The 18,294-nt window shown below is 34.7% G+C and overlaps 1 protein-coding gene and 1 pseudogene across 1 annotated transcript; both read left to right on the forward strand.

Annotated features, from left to right (window-relative positions):
- The first annotated feature begins 531 nt into the window (after window positions 1-531).
- On the forward strand, window positions 532-4,095 carry LOC144571969 (uncharacterized). The gene is made up of 4 exons (XM_078321364.1): window positions 532-548; window positions 3,001-3,421; window positions 3,730-3,876; window positions 3,973-4,095. The coding sequence occupies exons 1-4, from the start codon at window positions 532-534 to the stop codon at window positions 4,093-4,095; spliced, it is 708 nt and encodes a 235-aa protein (XP_078177490.1).
- A 375-nt stretch (window positions 4,096-4,470) lies between these two features.
- LOC144572029 (uncharacterized) lies at window positions 4,471-5,739 on the forward strand (annotated as a pseudogene).
- The last annotated feature ends 12,555 nt before the right edge of the window (window positions 5,740-18,294 follow it).

Raw genomic sequence — 18,294 nt, forward strand, 5'->3', positions numbered from 1 at the left:
TTAGGTGTCCAATATGAAGAATGACTAACTCGACATATTTCAAGTAAAAATGTAGATTTAAATAAGGTTCAATATGAATTAATTTATCATAGCTCCGCTAAATTCCGCATAAACCCAAAGTGCCTGCCCCATATATGCATGATGGATGCGTGGAATAAAAAAAAATCTAGATAACAGAAAGAAAGAAAATGTACAGCCATACCATAAATTTTTTTTTTTTTAGAAACATACATTTTAGTTTTGGTTGCCTGTTTGGATGCTAGTATATATTTATATCACTATTACAAAAATAATGTGTTTTGACAAGATCGTATTGTTGTTGACTTTGTAGTGTATGTTTCGAGGCTGACGCTTTTATGGACAGAAAACAGGAATCTGATACAGGCGGCGGCGAACTATCCATCGAATTATTTTTATAAACCATAATTAAAAAATAATAATTTTATGAAACTAACGTGATTACTTTTTTTTTTTTTTAAATTATAAGGACTAAAATGTTATTTCGGTCAAAAAAAAAAATTTGGAACTGAAATGGCAATCGATCCCAGGTATTTTCACAATTTTTCAATGTATTTTTTCCTTGAAATATGTGAAAAGGCTGTGGTCGAAATGACATCTCGGTTTTTATGATTTTTGTAAAAAAAATATATATCAAATTAGTTTGATAAAATCTATATTTTTATTTATGGTTTCTAAAAAAAATTCCACTATCTATCCATCTGATAAAAGAAACAAAAAAAATAAAAAAATAAAAAGGTAAGAAAAGAATGATTCGTGTAATATCTGTTTATTCCATTTTATTTTTCCTTGTAAAAAGGAGTCCTGGTTTAATTTGTTATATAGGTGCAGATTGTGCGGAAAAATGAGGCCCACTGACAAAAAAAAATTGAAGAAAGAAAACGTGGGTAAATAAGCTTCAAATGAGGCCCCGGTTTATCTTACACAATAATAACTGGTCCAGGTCAAGATTTTATTAGAGGCCCAAATTAATTGTACCTAAACTAAATTTCTAACAGGACCAGATATTGTTATATATTTGTTTAGGCCAGTGGACTTTCTAAGTAAGAAATAATTTTATTTTATCAACCGATTACCCAAATTATTCTAGAATTAAATCTTAACCTTGGAGTTCTTTTAGCTTTATTTTTATTTTTTTAGTTGTTTAATTTTTCAAACACTGGTTTTTTTAGTAAAGATTATGATCATCTTATTTAGTCTTTTTTTATTCAAATCTTAATCTTCTGTCCAATTTAGTTTCTTTAGTTGTTTAATTCTATTTGTGCTGCCGAACAGTCCGAATGAAGGATTGTACTATTTCGAGATTGAGGAGTGTAATCAACTGATCTACCATGAATTCCTAAAAAAAAATCACTACCTACTTAGGGGTGTAAACGGATCCGGATTATCCGTTCCGAATCCGCTCCGTATCCGATTACTATTCGTATCTGTTTTAAATGGAGTGGATACTTCACGAATTCGGATCCGAATAAATATTGAACATAGTCAAAATACACTGATACGAAAACAGATAAATTTCTACATCTCTAAACGGAGCAGATATCCGCATTTATCCGTATCCAATATTCATTTCTCCGTAACCCGTTTATATTTCAAAGGCAAAGCAATTCTATATATAGTGTCTCACGATTATATCTTTCTCACTAGTGGGACTAACTTTTATATTTTTTAGTAGAGATCCGAACCTTCTTAGTCTCTACACGGTTCCCTTTCATTTTCATTTCCCTTTGCTGCTCTTTCTCACCTCTCTCTCTCTCTCTCTCTTCGCGCTGTCCCATCACTCTCTCTCTCTCTCTCTCTCTCCCACTTTGCACACACTTACTAATCACCCCGCCACCGGCCTACGGCATCTACTCTTCTCCTCTCCCTTGTGAGGCTAAGTGACTGATTTCCATGTCCTAAACCCTACCCGCCATGTCCTCCAACCAAGAAGGAGCTTGAGTGGCTAATCTCCCTATGAGTGCTTGAGTGACGATTTGGAGCAAATTCTAGGTAAATCAAAACTCTCTATGACTCTACTAGATTTCTATTTGCTTCTTTGTGAGGGCTTGGCAGTTAGGCACCCCTTTCATTCCAAAAAAATTGAACTAATTTGGAACACCTTTGATTATCATACAAATTGAACTAATCAATGAACCCAGTGAATACCAAGACGCTTTGTTATATAATTATATACAGGGGCGGAACCAAGACCTGGGCCAACCTGAGTCTTGCCCCCCCCCCCCTGGCCCAAAAAAAATACAGAGCCCCTTTAATAAAAAAAAAAAACTGGCACCCTCGTTTATGGGCGATGGCACTCTGGCGAGTGGCGACTAGGCTCCGACTCTTTTGATTCGATTCTCGTCTCTCTGCGCCACGCCAAGAAAGGCAAGATTGTGTGATCCGTCTCTTTCGATTCCCGTCTCTCTGCGCCAGACTTTGTCTTCCTCTCCGCGCCACGCCAAAGCAATAGCCGACAGGCGACTCTGACTCCGTCTCTCTCCACGCCATGGGTTTTCTGGTTCTGTGCAGGAAATAAGTTCATCCGTTCAGGTTCTTGAATTTCAACCTTGCCTAATGGGCTAAATCAATGCATCTTGGTTAATAATTTCAGTTTTAAGATGTATGGTAAAATATAATAGGAAAAAGAATAAAAAAAAGGATAAATTTAATTTGCAGTTTGGTGCTACTCATGCCTTTCTTGTGTGAAGCTAGACAAACATCACAACCTCTTCGTTTCTATGTATAAATAAACCAAAGCAGAGACTAATCTATCAAATTAAGTAACTCCTCAATGAAGTTGCTTCTCCTCTTTATCACAATTCTTTCTGCTGGTAATTTCATATTCCAATCATAGTAATGGCTAATGCTTAACAAATTTCTCAAACTGAAACCTCAAATAGATTTCATATTCCAATCATATGTCATTAATGGTTTTATTTTTATCTGTTGAATTGTACGATTCCTGTTTATTCATTGTCATTTTTTTTTGTAAAATTGTAGGATGAAGAAGTATTACAAACCTACGTCAAGAAGTAGTGAAACTGAAAGTAGTTCGCAAAAGAAAGCATGTGTCGAGTTGAGTCCAAGTGATATAAATGCTGATCCAGGACTTCGCAAACCAATTGACGAGTATGACAAGGAAATTAGAGATCAAGTTAGAAGAGCATACTTGTTGAATGGACCAACTCAACCAATTGGCCATACTTTTTCTCGTAAACAAGGAGATCATTTTAGGAGTTTTCAAGAATCATGGTTCAAGAAGTTTGATTGGTTAGAACATAGTGTAGAAAATGATTCAGCTTATTTCTTTTACCGTTATCTTTTTAAGCAACTAGTAACGAGTGATAAATTTGGATATGAAATCTTCACACGACATGTGTTTAACAATTGGAGGAAAGCATTGGATGCCTTCAAGGAACATGTTGGTGGAGTAAATTATTGCCACAATAATGCAACATGACATTGTCAAGATTTCAAAAATCAAAGACAGAGTGTGTCACACGTGTTCACTTCACATAGCAAAGAAGTCGAGATTGCATATAGAGTTCGCCTCACTTCTATTTTACATGTTACAAGATTTATCTTATTGCAAACTCTTGATTTTCGTGGACACAATGAGACTTTTAGTTCTAACAACAGAGGAAATTTTTTGGAGTTACTAAGCTGGTATAAAGAAAAAATTCCGAAGTTGCTAAAGTGCTTTATGAAAATGCTTCTGGAAATAATCAGATGACTTCCCCGCTCACACAGAAAGAGATGGTGAAGGCTTGTGCACAAGAGACCTCACTTGTCATTCTTGAAGAGCTTGGAGATAAGTTGTTTTCTGTACTTATTAATGAGTCTCGTGATACATCGATAAAGGAGCAAATGGCTATGGTTGTGAGGTTAGTAATTAATACTTCAAGTTTAACTATTATTATTGTTAGTAACATTCCTAACTTTATTGTTGTTGTATGTAAGTTTGTGAACTAGACTGGGCATGTGATTGAGACATTTCTTAGTATTGAGCATGTTTCTGATACTACTACGTCTTCATTAAAAGTAGCAATAGAGGGTTTGTTTGCTCGCCATGGTTTATCCATCTCTAGACTATGAGGGCAGGGGTATGATGGCGCCTCAAACATGAGAGGAGAATTCAATGGACTGCAAAGACGAATTTTGAATGAAAATTCTTATGCCTTTTATATCCATTGTTTTGCTCATCAGTTGCAATTGGTGGTAGTTGCTGTTGCAAAGTGTAGTTCATCTGTAGCTAATTTCTTTAACTATACAACTTTAATTGTCAATATTGTATGTGCCTCTTGCAAAAGAAGGGATCAATTACTTCAAGATCATCATGACAGGATTGTGATGAAATTAGAGAGTGGTGATATTTTTACAGAAAGACAAAAAAATCAAGAAACTAGTCTTGCAAGACCAGGTGATACCCGGTGGGGTTCACATCACACAACTTTGGTTCGCCTCTTTACAATGTGGGACTCAATATTGAAGGTATTGGAAAAGGTGAGTGATGATGCAACTAATGAGACACAAAAAACTATAGCTGCATGTTTGATAAAGAAAATGGAAAGCTTTGAATTTGCATTTATAATTCATCTAATGCTAAAAGTTTTAGGTTGTACTAATGAGTTATCACGTACATTGCAAAGGAAAGATCAGAATATCGTTCATGCAGTTAATTTGATTGTGGTTACAAAGCAAAAGTTGCAACATATGAGGGACAATGGATATGATGAACTATTGGAAGAAGTTAAGGGTTTTTGTATAAAAATAAAAATTTCCATGCCCAATATAGATGATAAAATACCAGCAAGAGGTCGTTCAAGGCATGATGGTCAAATGATAAAGTATTCGCATCGCTACCATGTTGATATTTTCTTGGTTGTGCTTGACTCTCTTCTTTTTGAGATGAATGAACGATTTAGTGAAGCATCTACTAATTTGTTGAAATGCATTGCTTGTTTTGATTCGAAGGACTCTTTCTCTAAATTTGATCATGAAAAACTTCTTGAAATTGCTAGTATTTATTCCATTGACTTCTCACCCTTTGACTATACATTTTTAAGAAGTGAACTCGGCACATTCATTTCTGATGTGAGAAATAGTACATAATTTTCAACTTGTCATGATCTTACAACTTTTGCTATCCTAATGGTTGAAACCGAAAGACATTTGTGTCATCCATTGGCATATCGCCTCATTGAGTTGGCCTTGATCTTACCAGTGGCAACAACAACAGTTGAAAAGGCATTATCAGCAATGAAAATCATTAAGACCGAATTGTGCAATAAGATGACTGATGAATGGATAAATGACAACATGATTTGCTACATTGAGCGAGAGATTTTTGCTGCTATTCATGATGAAAGGATTTTGCAGCATTTTCAAAACATGAAGACTCGAAAAATTCAACTATCTCAAATTAGTAATTAGTGGTACGTTTTCTAATTGAAAATTTAAAATCATTATGATTATGAGATATGGATTCATTATAAGATTGTTTCTTTAATTTTTTTTCCATGTAGGTTGTTTTGATGTTTTCTTTTGACTTCAAGACATGAAGAACGATTCATCAAATATGTGGTTTGTTATGTAATCTAATATTTATTTTTGTTAAATATTTTATTTTGAAAGTAAAAGATTATGACAATTGATAATTGCTGAATATTTGTTTTATCATTTAATCGTGTAACATGAAACTAAAACTGCTATCCTGAGAGAAACTAGTTAGCCCCCCCCCCCCCCCCCCCCCCCCCCCCCCACACCGATCATTCCTAGTTCCTCCATTGATTATATACATTGATTATGACTTATGAATATTTGATGTATGATGCCAGTCAGCCAATGGCCCATTAAGCATGTTATATAGAGGCAGTATGAAATAAGTTTTCTAAAAGTATTTATCTTAAATTTTATGGTAGTTAACAATTCTAGTTAAATATAAAAGAGAAAAAGAACCAATTACCAGCTAGTTAGTACCAGAACATAATTAGTGATATTTTATTAGTTGTAATTTCATTGGTCTATATCACTTACAATTCATGGTCTAATTACAATTTGTGCCATGTGCTGGCTAATTGCCTAACATAATATAATATAATTTGTTAAGCTAAGACTAATCTATAAAACCAATAAACTTGAAATACTAAACCTGACTCACTTATCCTTTATGCACATAATTTGACTTCCAAATAAAATATAAATTATCTTTATGTAATATGTAGAAAAATGCAAATGTCCACAGGCAATGGAGGGACTAATGAAGTTGAGGCAAATCAGCAACACGAGGAAGCAACTATATTGGTCCCAAAAAAGAAAACTTTAACATTTAAAGTATGGAAAGAGTTTCACAGAGTGGAGACACAAGTAAAAACTGATGGGAAGATGATGATACATGTAAAGTCTACTTGATTGTGCTAAAGTATTTGATGCATCTAGCCACCGAGGAACTTCTCAATTGAAGAACCACTTGAAAACTCACTCTACCGATAAACGTCAAAATTTGTTACAAACATCCATGAAGAGCGTTGATGGTACTTGTACTCTTAGTGCATACAAGTATGATGAAAGTGTGAGCCGAACTAAACTTTCACACATAAGTATCCTTTTGCTATGGTCGAACATACAGGGTTCATTGATTTTGTTAAATCTTTACGTCCATCATTTTCCTTAAAGTGTCGAACAACTCATGCAAAACATATCATGGGGGTTTATGTAGAGGAGAAGAAATTGTATAATTTGTTTGCTTCAATGTCTTGTCGAGTGAGTGCAACAATGGACTTATGGACCTCAAGGCAAAACAAATCATACATATGTGTGACAGCCCATTTCATTGGAGATGATTGGACCATACAAAAAAAAAATCATTAATTTTATACACATGGGTGAAAAGCACACATAATTGAATTTGTGCAACACGCTTATTAAAAACATGACAGGTTGGAATCTTGATCGGAAACCATTTGTTTTAACCTTGGATAATGATCGAGCTAATGATGTGTGTGTTAGAGAAGTTGTGAACCATTTGGCTAGAGAAAATGAATTGGTTTGTGGAGGTACATATTTTCATTTGAGATGTGCAGCTCATGTTATTAACATAGTGGTGCAAAATGGGCTGAAAGGGATAAAAAAAGCTATCAAAAATGTTAAAGAGGTTTTATTGGTGAAAAGTTCTACTTTGCAGCGAGAGGAATTTGAGAAGGTAGCAAAAGAGTGTAAATTGAACACAAAATGGCTCTAGCAACTGATGTAGTTACTCATTGGAATTCAACTTATATGATGCTTAGAGATGTCTTCTACTACAAGGATGCCTTTAAGCGATTACAACGGATTGATACGGTAAAGTTTCACATGTGCCCGACAAGTGTTCAATGGGATGAAATTAGAGTCTTTTGTTAATGTCTGGAGGGCTTTTTTAATGTCACAAAAGTCTTATTAGGTACCTCTTATCCAACTGCAAATCTATTTTTTGAAGAATTTTGCGAAATTAAATTGCAAATTTTTGAGTGGTGCATGGGCCAAGATGAGCGTGTTAGTGAAATGGTTTATTAATGAAGAAAAAGTTTGACAAATATTGAGAGAAAATGAACATAATTCTTGTTGTGGCTTGTTTCTTAGATCCACGTTACAAATGTAAAATGGTGCAATGTTACTTTCCCGAAGCAGAAGAAGAGATGAATGCATTTTTTAGTGTCATAAAATCAATTTATGATATGCTTATAAGTATTCTCTTCCTGTAGATGACACTCAAGCTGTAGGACAACAGTCTTCTCAAGTTGGTGGATCTTCTTTTCACGAAGGTCAGCCAAAGAAAAGAAGATTTGATGAGTTTATTGAGAAAAACACATATGTTGAATCACCTCAAACAGACTTGGATCAATACATGGCGTAAAATGTAGTTCCATGGGATAACAAGAATGGTCCCTTTGATATACTAAGTTGGTGGAAATGTAATGGATCGAAGTATCCCATTCTGTCAAAGGCTGCACGAGATGTGTTGTCGGTTCATGTCTCATCTATTGCGTCAAAATCCGCATTTAGTATGGAGGTAGAGTTGTAGATCCTCATTGTAGTTCATTAAATCCCAAATCAATTGAAGCTTTAATTTGTGCTCAATAATGGATCAGATATTCCAAGCCAGGTATATTTCTTTGAATTCTCAAACTATTTATTATGAAATTAAACTTTTGTTATTTTGGAAAGGACAACATTTTATTCACAAATATACTAATAATTGTAGGTGCTAATCAATACGTTTTTAATGACATTAATGAATTTATTGGAAAGACACATTCTACACTAGTTTCAAATGGAGAATGTATATATTTAGTAGATAATATTTTATTCACTCAGTACACTTTGCTATCATGAAAATGCTAGCTGACCATAGTAGCTACATGAATTAGAGCAGGAATTATGTTTCACAAGCTAAAGTGTTGGTAAAAGGCATACTTAAAAATCATATTTCACAAACCCTACAGATTTAATCAAAAATTGGAGAATTAACATCCAGTTGATATAGGTATGCTGAAAGGATTTCATATTTGAATTTTGTTAATTGGTATTTGTGAAAGGCGGATACAGATACGGAACAGATAATGGTAATAGCATTATCCGCTCCGTTTACCCCCCTCTACCTACTACTTAGTCTACCGTAATTTACCACTATTGTCTGTTGAACATATTTCTTTTTAATTATTGCAACGGAGCGATAGACCCGATGCAAAGCTAACAGTAGACAAAGCAAAGAAGAGAAACTGCAATGGGCCAAGGGGGCAAACGGATCGAATATTTATCCGTCTGGATCCGGATCCGTATCTTAAATTTTGTGGATTTAGATATTCGAATATGGATAATTTGCAGATATAGACATATATTATACGAATACGGATACGGATACGAATACAATTAATAATTATCACTATCTGTAATTTTTTAAATTTCGAGTATCTGTAATTTTTTAAATTTCGGATATCCGTGAAATCTTCCGCACTGACCGCAGCCTGTTATAAATTCGTGGTATTTTATTCCTTTTCTGTACCTTGTTCCTCTCACCGTGGAAGACTTTTAAATATTTAATGCGGACAACTTTTTTTTCTCTTTTTTTTTGTTGACGTGATGGGAAGTTGCAAACATATGCTTTTTTTTTTTTTTGAATCATCAAACATATGCTTAACTATAAGACACATGGACCCACAATTAAAAAAAATTATGAGATTAATATTTCCAATGCTTTAACTATAAGAAATTAATATAAAATCAAGAATAAAATATACGAATTAATATAAACAATATGATTCTAGTATTCTTCTAAAACAAATTAAGAATGTATATGAATTAATATAAACATCCTAGTATTCTTCTAAAACAAAGAAGAGAAATCAATCTAAAATTCAAATAGAATCGGAGTTGATAGTGTGATTATGAATTATTTTTGTTTGAGAAACAATATTTGTTAAATAATAAGTTAATTTTATTACAATATGTGAATTATGTATCCGAATAATGTTCGTATTCGTATTCATATCTGTTTAATACCTGATATGAATTTTTTTAATATCTGATCCATATCCGTATCCATTTAATATCCGAAAAAATAAAAACGGATAAAGATATGATACCACTATTCAATCCGTATCTGATCCGTTTGCACCCTCAATGGCCAATCGCACCATCCAACTGTCAGCGTGTGGGCGAAACAATAGAAAGAGTAGATTAAAGATCTAACGGCCAAAAGAAGGCAGCTCCAAAAAAATAAACAGGAGTTCATACATACAGCTGAGGAAAATATCCCAACCAAAATAATTTAAAGAAGCATAATTGAACAAGAACAAAATTAAATGTCTCATGTGAGTATGTGACCTCCTTTGTTATTTGCATTTTACGGAATGAAATCCGCTGCTATTCTCTTTCCGTGAACAGTAATCTTACTATTTTTTTTTTTCGAATCCAACTGTTCAATTTTTTCGGGAACGAATCTCAAAGCAATTTTTTTCAAAACTTTTCTGTATACGCATCTCGAAACAATTCAATAACTGAATTTGAAAAGGCAAAGATAGCAAGACCGCTGTTCATACACGATAATAACAGCATATTCTTATCCGCATTTTACACCCGCTGCACGGATATCATCACTGCAATTGCTACAGAAACCAAACTGCGCAAAATGGACAAGGAAATTCTGACCGTTTGGGGTGTAATTTTCTCGTGCCATAATTTCGTCTTATTCGTTTGCAAATTGCAATCCGTGAATCCGTGATCATCTCAGTTGGCCTGATCTCGTATCTCGCCGTTTCCAGGGGAAATGGAGAGATTCTTCTGAAGAGAGATGCTTCCAGTTCCAGTCCGATGTCAGCTCCACTTTTCGTCTTTTCGACCTCCTTTTTGTTTGGTCAAAACCGTCAAAGCTAATGCTCAGTTTTCTCGTGAGATTTGTCAGACAGAATCATTTTTCTGTATTGTTTCAGATTTTTTTCGTTTCTGTCTGTTATTATTTTCACCCTTTATTATAATTTATATCTATTATTATTATTTCTTCACCCTTTATTACAATACATACTTATCTAGTGTGTAAAATGAAGTGGGCAGCTTTAGTAGCCATCTCACAATTTTATTATTTTGAAGCGGATATAATGTGTATTTAGTGTAGGGGTGGCAAAAAAGCTTGTAGATGGTGGCTCGAATGTAACTCGTATCTGACTCGTTCATTTGTCATTGGACCGAGTTGTTAACGAGTCAGCTCGCCACTAGTTTGGTTCAGAATTAACGAGTTCAAGTTGGAGCCTAGCTTGTTCGTCAGCTCGAGAGTTAGCTCGGTTAGGCATCAATTTGTAAATTTGTATGTATTTTATATTGTCACGATTTCAAGCTGAGATTTTAGCTCGGATGCCCTAGGTCCAACTCGTTCGGCTGTAGCTCGGTTCAGAATTAACAAACTGAGTTAGGACCTAACTCAGACCGAACCAACTCGTTGCCACCACTAATTGAGTGTAGTACTGATTAGAAGTCAGGTGACACTAATTAATGTGACAAGTATGTTCAAAATCTTAATTTATCTTCGGGCTCGATTCTTACAAATTTAGAATTTCCGACCATTAATTGTAATTTTTTCAAGCATGCACGACAAGAACTTTTAATTTTTGCAGGTTAGGAAGCCGGATTCTCGGATTCATGCAATTTACATTCGCCTCATTAACCTAATTATTTCTAAAAAATATTAATTTCTCTTCTTCTTTTTTGTATTCCGTCGTCATCAGTAAATCAACAGTTTTTATTCAAAATGATAATAAAATAATCTACCAATACCGTACTTTTCAGAAGAAAAAAATACTCATAAATTAATATTCTGATACCAATAATAATTTAAAAAAAACACTCTATCTTTAATATAATGGTAAAACCTAAATGTTTTTTTTTTGACTAAAAGGCCGGAGCCCATTTCATTACTGAAACTCAAGTTAAGTTACAGTTTCTAGCAGGCAGGGTTATCCCGCATCAAAATGATACCCTGCATAATAGAAAGTCGATCCGATACCTCATATGGGTATGTACCAAAATATTAAACCAAATGAAATCCATCAACCTACTACTAAGCCACACACAAGGGCTGAGGTAATTAAGCTACACACAAGGGCTATGCAAAGTATTAAGTAAATGCTTATTACAAAAAAAAAAACATAATATTGCCATCTGCTATGCATTGAACAAGTATATGGTAATTAGCTGATAAGCATCTGTTGCCATCTGAGAATCTTTTGGCTCCATCAGATCATCTAGGTGCCAGCTGTTAAGAGGAATTTCATTAGTGTTAACAGGGAGCCATAGTTGTGTCCTCTTGGATATGAGATGCTACATGACCTGACCAATAATGAACCAAAGACAGGATTAGAAATATAATTTGTCGAGGAGTTCTAGTAGGGGCTGAATTAAAACATAAATCATTTATGTGCTTCCAAATCGTCCAACAAATGGTACTAACAAGTAATAAAAATGCTTTTCTAGACCTATTAGGCAGTTGACAAGCAAAATGAATTCTATATGAAATTTTTTGCCACGACACACTGGTAATGCCATAGGCGCCCATCCAACACCAAATCTGTTTGGCAAGTGAGCATTGTAAAAAAAGATGATCTATTGTTTCTACTTGATCGCAAAACTGACATTTGGTATTACCAATCCAGCCTCTCTTACTAAGTCTATCTTGAGTTAGAATTTATTTTTTTGTATGTGAACTACATGAAAATCCTAATTTTCAGGCATGAATTGTTGAGGTAAGATATCTCTATAGTTAATAACTTTATAAATGGATCTAACTGTAAATTTACCATCAGTTTCCCATCTCCAACTAAGGTGATATGAGTTATGTATATAAGAAATGGAACTAATGATTGTTAAAAGACAAGTATGAGAACCTAGAGGCGAGACTGCACTGTTGGTACCAAATATCTTTTCAAAATATAACACTGATGTATGAACTCTAGGTGTAATCGAAATACTTATTTTGCCTAGATTATCTGTAGCTATCAAGAATGCAGAGAAGCTAATTCTACTTGGTTCTGAATAATACTTAACTGTGATATATGAGATATTTCCAATTACTATGATAATTTGGATCATTGTATTTCCACCACCACTTCATCAGTAATGATAAGTTCATTTATCTCAAATCTAAAATTCTTATACCTCCAAATTCCTTAGCAAAACAAGATATTTGCCAACTAAGTGTATTTTTTCTTATCAGTACTTGTCCCTTGTCAAAGAAATCATCGTCTGATTCGATCAATTTTTTGATAACATATTGGGGGATTTTGAAAATAGAAAGAGCATATAAAGAAAGGACATACAACACTGAATTGAGAAGGGTGAATCTACCTCCAAAGGAGAGCAGGTTGCCCTCCAATTTTGTAATTTTCTTTCTACTTTATCAATGAGAAAAGCCCAATCATCTTGTTTCATTTTATGAGTATGGATGGGTAATCCTAAGTATTGTAAAGGAAAGTTGGCTGTTATACATCTAAAATAAGAAGCTAACTCATCTATTTGATCAGTATTAATGGGATACATAGCAGTTTTTTCATAGTTCATTTTTATACTAGAAAGAGCTTCAAATATTAGTAATATACACTAAGCATTTCTATGTTAGTGGGGTCTATCTTAAGAAACAGTATGATATCGTTTGCATAGTGACAATTGGTTGTAAGATGATTATCTAGCATAGCTGGATCCAAACCCTGTATTGAAAACCTAAATGTTTTACAAATTCTCTCCAAATTGAATACATAAATAAATTGAGAAACAACGCTTGTGATTAATTTATTTCTTGGGGGAATTTCATGTATCCCCTTCAAAAACTTCAATATTACATATGTTCCCCTCAAAAATTTAAAATATCATATTTACCCTTCGAAATCATAGAAACTCACATATTTGCCCAAAAATAATAAAATAATAAAACTTAACACTTAAATTTACCAAACAATATTAATTAATTAAAAAAGACCATCATACCTCTCTTCGTTCTCTCATTTTCTCTCTCTGGAATTCAGATCCTCCCCTCTGTGCCTTTCCAATTCCTGGCGCCTTGCTCCTCTTGCATATGGCATCCTCGCTCCTATCTCTTGCGCCTCTCCGATAGTGCATCAGACTTGAATCGCTCCTTTTTGTCTGCTCTGCCCAATGTCGATTCCTTTTTGTACCAGTAAAAAGTTTCATGGTTTAGACTTTAGAAGTAATTACAGTAGTATGTTTTGAACATCTGTTTGGGAACTTGTTTAGAACCTGTAAGAGCCCGGCCCTCTCGTGACTACATCTCAAGTATTTGAATCTGGTTACTCTCAACCATCAATTAGTAAAAGGTTATCACTTGTCTATGTTCTCATTTGGTTAATTTTTTAGAAACTAAATCTGCATATTTATGGATCCCTTATAGCTTATAAATACTAACATTCTTTTTCTTTTTTTTATTAGGGTACGAGGAAATAATTCACAAGCATGTAGGAGTAAGAAGTCGAAGCCATGTGATGCCACGAGTTGATTTTGTTTGATTGTCTAATAGTTATGATGTGATTTAATTTTTTGGTTGTGATTATGATTGGCCATACTTGGCAATTTGTATGTGAAAAACTTGTTGGTACTGCAATTGCATTTTTTGGGGCTTTTGATTTGTATTAGGAGAGTACTGATATAGTGACTTGATTTGTAATATGGTGGTGAGATAAATCAATTATAGAATTTTGGTCGAGAATGAATTAATATTATGATTTGTTCAATCCTGAATTCTCCATTTTTATGCATGACACTTATAATCTCTTGCTGTGTCGTCACACACCTATGTATAAAGTTGTATCAGTTCTGATGTGAACTTACATTCTTTTTTTTTTTTGAAAAGATAGACAATGGTTATCAATTTGTACTACCTCAAGGCAATTTTACAACTCTTAATGAGAGCATCCCTTCAATAAATAAAACAAACCAAACACTACCCTGTACAAGTGATCGGTACCAAAACTGATACAGCACCTTAGTGCTTAATCCAACCACTACACTGTACCAGTTACCGGTACCAACACTGGTACAGCACCTAGCAGTGCTTAATCCAAAGTAAAACCTTCCTAAACTGCTGTGTCCGCTGCAACGTTTGATGTTAGCTTTCTTCCATAAAAAACCCTCGCATTTCTTTGCTTTCTATCCAACCAACATGTCTATAAGAAGAGCGAGCCACAAGTGTCAAAATTCATCATTTTTTTTATCTTTTAATTCTTGCAGCCGAACCCAACCAGACTCTGTGTACTGACTTATGCGGCCACATTATGCGCAGCAACAAAAGAACATGTGTGTGACATTGTTTCAATCAGCCATGTCTCGCATGTAACACACTTCAAGTCACAATGAAATCCTCTTCTACTCATCACTTCATGCGTGAGAAGTTTTGCCGTGAGCACTAGATATGCAAAGATACACATAAATTCAATTAAATAAATATAATGAAGAAAACCTAACTGAGTTATAAATTCAGTTGTATAAATCTTAAAAAAATAAAAAAATCAAATTTAGGATATCAATTGCTGGAGCTCATCTCCCTTTTTCCATCGTTTTGAAATTGACAATGCTTCTAATGCCATCTCCATCCCTCAATTTTAAACAAAGTAAATTTTATTGTAATAACTTCAAGTAATAAATCAGAGCAGTTTTGTTTGATGCCAGGGAATTAGAGTGTGATTTGGCGCCAGGCAATTAGAAAGGCACAGAGTGAGAACGGAGAGAACTTAGGGGTATAATAGTCCCTTTTTTTATTAATTAATATTGTTTGGTAAATTTAAGTGTTAAATTTTATTATTTTATTACTTTTGAGTAATATGTGAGTTTTTATAATTTTGAAGGGTAAATATGATATTTCAAACCTTTGAGGGGGAAATAGGTAATATTGAAGTTTTGAGGGGGATACATGAAACTCCCCCTTATTTCTTTATTATTTTTTATACGAAGGTAGGAGTCCGGTCCCAACAACGATTACAGAGTAAAAGTAGGGATAAGGATTATTTTACCTTTTTTATCACAACTCAGTACTTTCATATTATCTTTTTTTTTTTTTGAGGAAACTTTCATATTATCAGGACCAACCGGCCAAGCATGGGATTGTACAGGAGTGTTATTTTTTAACTCGGTTCGTCTCCAATGTTTCATGCAAAAGCGGTGTGTTTGCAGTTAATCCAAGCCGTCATTTTCTGCTGGAAAACTTAAACAAATATCTAGCAACAATTCTTTAAAAATATAATATCCAATCTGGCATTTAAAATGTATGCTTATTATATCACAATTGAAGATTGTATTTGCCTCATCAATATGTCAGATTAATTTTTATTACAAAGAAATTCGACCATTCGAGTATTATTATTAGAAATGAACTGTTAGAATTGTGCGTCTGCCGTTGGAGATAATCCGAACCCATTGTCATGCGATAACATATATAGATGCGTCCAAGCAGGTGAATTCGTATCCTCTGAGATATCTCAAACTTTGAGTGACTTTATGGAAAATCCTAATCGTTTAAATACGTTCTACACGAATCTCAAAGCACACATAATACTGACCCCTGCATCACCCCCGAATAGGCACCGGACACGTCGGTCACGCAAAAGTTGAGATATCTCAGAGGATACTCACTCCAAGCAGGTGCCATAGGCATAGCCGGCTTTTTACCTTGAAAGGTACAACGTGCTCCCCATTTAATTGCGGTTAGATGCGTCCAAAATCAATCCATTTGCGACCAGGCTGGGATCTGTTTTTTCTTTTTTTCTTTTTTGGATATACTCTTTTTGTTCTTGGAAAGTGGAAACGACCATGGCAGCACCACATGCACAGATGCACATGCACCCTCCTTAAACCGGAAATAAATCTGCTGTTATTCCAAAGAGATAACAGAACCATGTTATTCACATCCCAACCATTCAAAATTTTCCCTGCGCGAATTTCAAGGAAAAATATTTTTCTTGTGCAAATCTCAAGAAAGATTAATGGCTGAGATTGGAATAACAGGAGATTCACTTCCCCTTAAACCTTACAGATATATCCGATTTTTTTAAAAATACCCAACAAAAAATTGATTTTATTTAAAATGACCAGTTTTCAACTGAAATTTTAAAAATACCCTCCCCGCAAAAAAAAATCTGCGCTCCCTAATATTTATTCCCACCCGCAAAAAAAATCTGCGCTCCCTAATATTTATTCTCACCCGCAAAAAAAATCTGCGCTCCCTAATATTTATTCCCACCCGCATATAAAATCTGCGCTCGGCCCTTTAATTTACAGATTCGCTGGCCCAGAATTATTGTTTGGAAGCGCAGAAATTATTTGCGCTCCGGGTCATTTTTTTTTTTTTTTTTTTTGGTGCATTTTTTTGTTATAAATAGACTCTTAGACAGAAAGAGGCAGAAGGAGAAAGAGGAAAGAGAGGAGAAGGAGAAAGGAAGGAAGAAGAGAGGAAAGGAGAAGAAGAAGGAGGAAGAAGGAGGAAGGAGGAAGAGAAAAACTGTTCAGCTGCTTAATCAGGTTTTTTTACGTATTGTTGTTTACTGTTTATTTACTGTGGATGTACGTATTTACTGTTCACATACGTATTAACTGTTCATTTACTGTGCACATACGTATTTACTGTTCGTTTACTATTCATTTACTGTTCATTTACTGTGCATATACGTATTTACTGTTTATTTACTGTGCACATACGTATTTACTGTTCGTTACTATTCATTTACTGTTCATTTACTGTGCATATACGTATTTACTGTCCATATACTGTGCACATACGTATTTACTGTTCATGTACTTTTCATATATGTATTTACTGTTCATTTCCTGTGCACATACGTATTTACTGTTCATATACGTATTTACTGTTCATTTGAAATCAGTAAACTTACAAAATATTTCCTTCTCCGAATGTAGTTTATTGGCCATACCTATTGCAATTTCAATACATTTTGGAGGGAAATTCATTTTTGACCAGAATGGGGCACGTTACTCCAAACCTCCAGTAAATACGTATTGGGTTGATGAAAATTTCTCATTTGAGCAGTTGCAATCGCTTATTTATGAAGTGAGCGGCTACAATAGGAATCGTTGGGAATTACAGATTCAAGCCCGAATGGTCCATGCAGGAAGGTATGTCAGAATCGCATTGGGTGATGACGGGGCATTGAGAGGCCTGATCGCGCAGGTTGTGCGGTCCGGTGGATTATTGGAAGTTTTTGCATGCAGAATTCGCGAAGAGTCAGTGGATGGGAGTTCAGGCCAAGCTTCGGTTGCAGAAAATGATCAACCAAATTATGAACCACACAATCCTTTTATCTCAATGCCAGTAGCAGAACCGGAAGCAGAAATATACCATAATTCACCTTAATCTCCACCTTTTGTCCCACCACGAGTACAATCTCCACCTTTTATCTCACCTATATCCATGCATGGAGGTCCTTCATCCTTATCTGGGCCTGAACCAAGTCCTGACCCCAGACCGGCACCAGTACATGAAGATCCAAACGAGTCAGAATTTGAATTTATGAACGAGGTACCGGAGGAAAATCTGCAAACTGGGGATGAATGGGGGGAAGGAGACTGGGACATTAATGATGAAGGAGATGAAGAAGATGAAGAAGAATACACACAGCCCACTGTGAGACAAAATAGAGAGAATATGCCGTTAAGTGGCCGTAGGCAGACTCACCCGTTTGTGAACTTCAATGACACATCTGCTTTTCAAGAAGCAGATGTTTCTTACTACGGTCGTCGGATTGAATACAG

Source organism: Carex rostrata, chromosome 19, assembly GCF_964058835.1.
Source record: "Carex rostrata chromosome 19, lpCarRost1.2, whole genome shotgun sequence".
NCBI lineage: Eukaryota > Viridiplantae > Streptophyta > Magnoliopsida > Poales > Cyperaceae > Carex > Carex rostrata.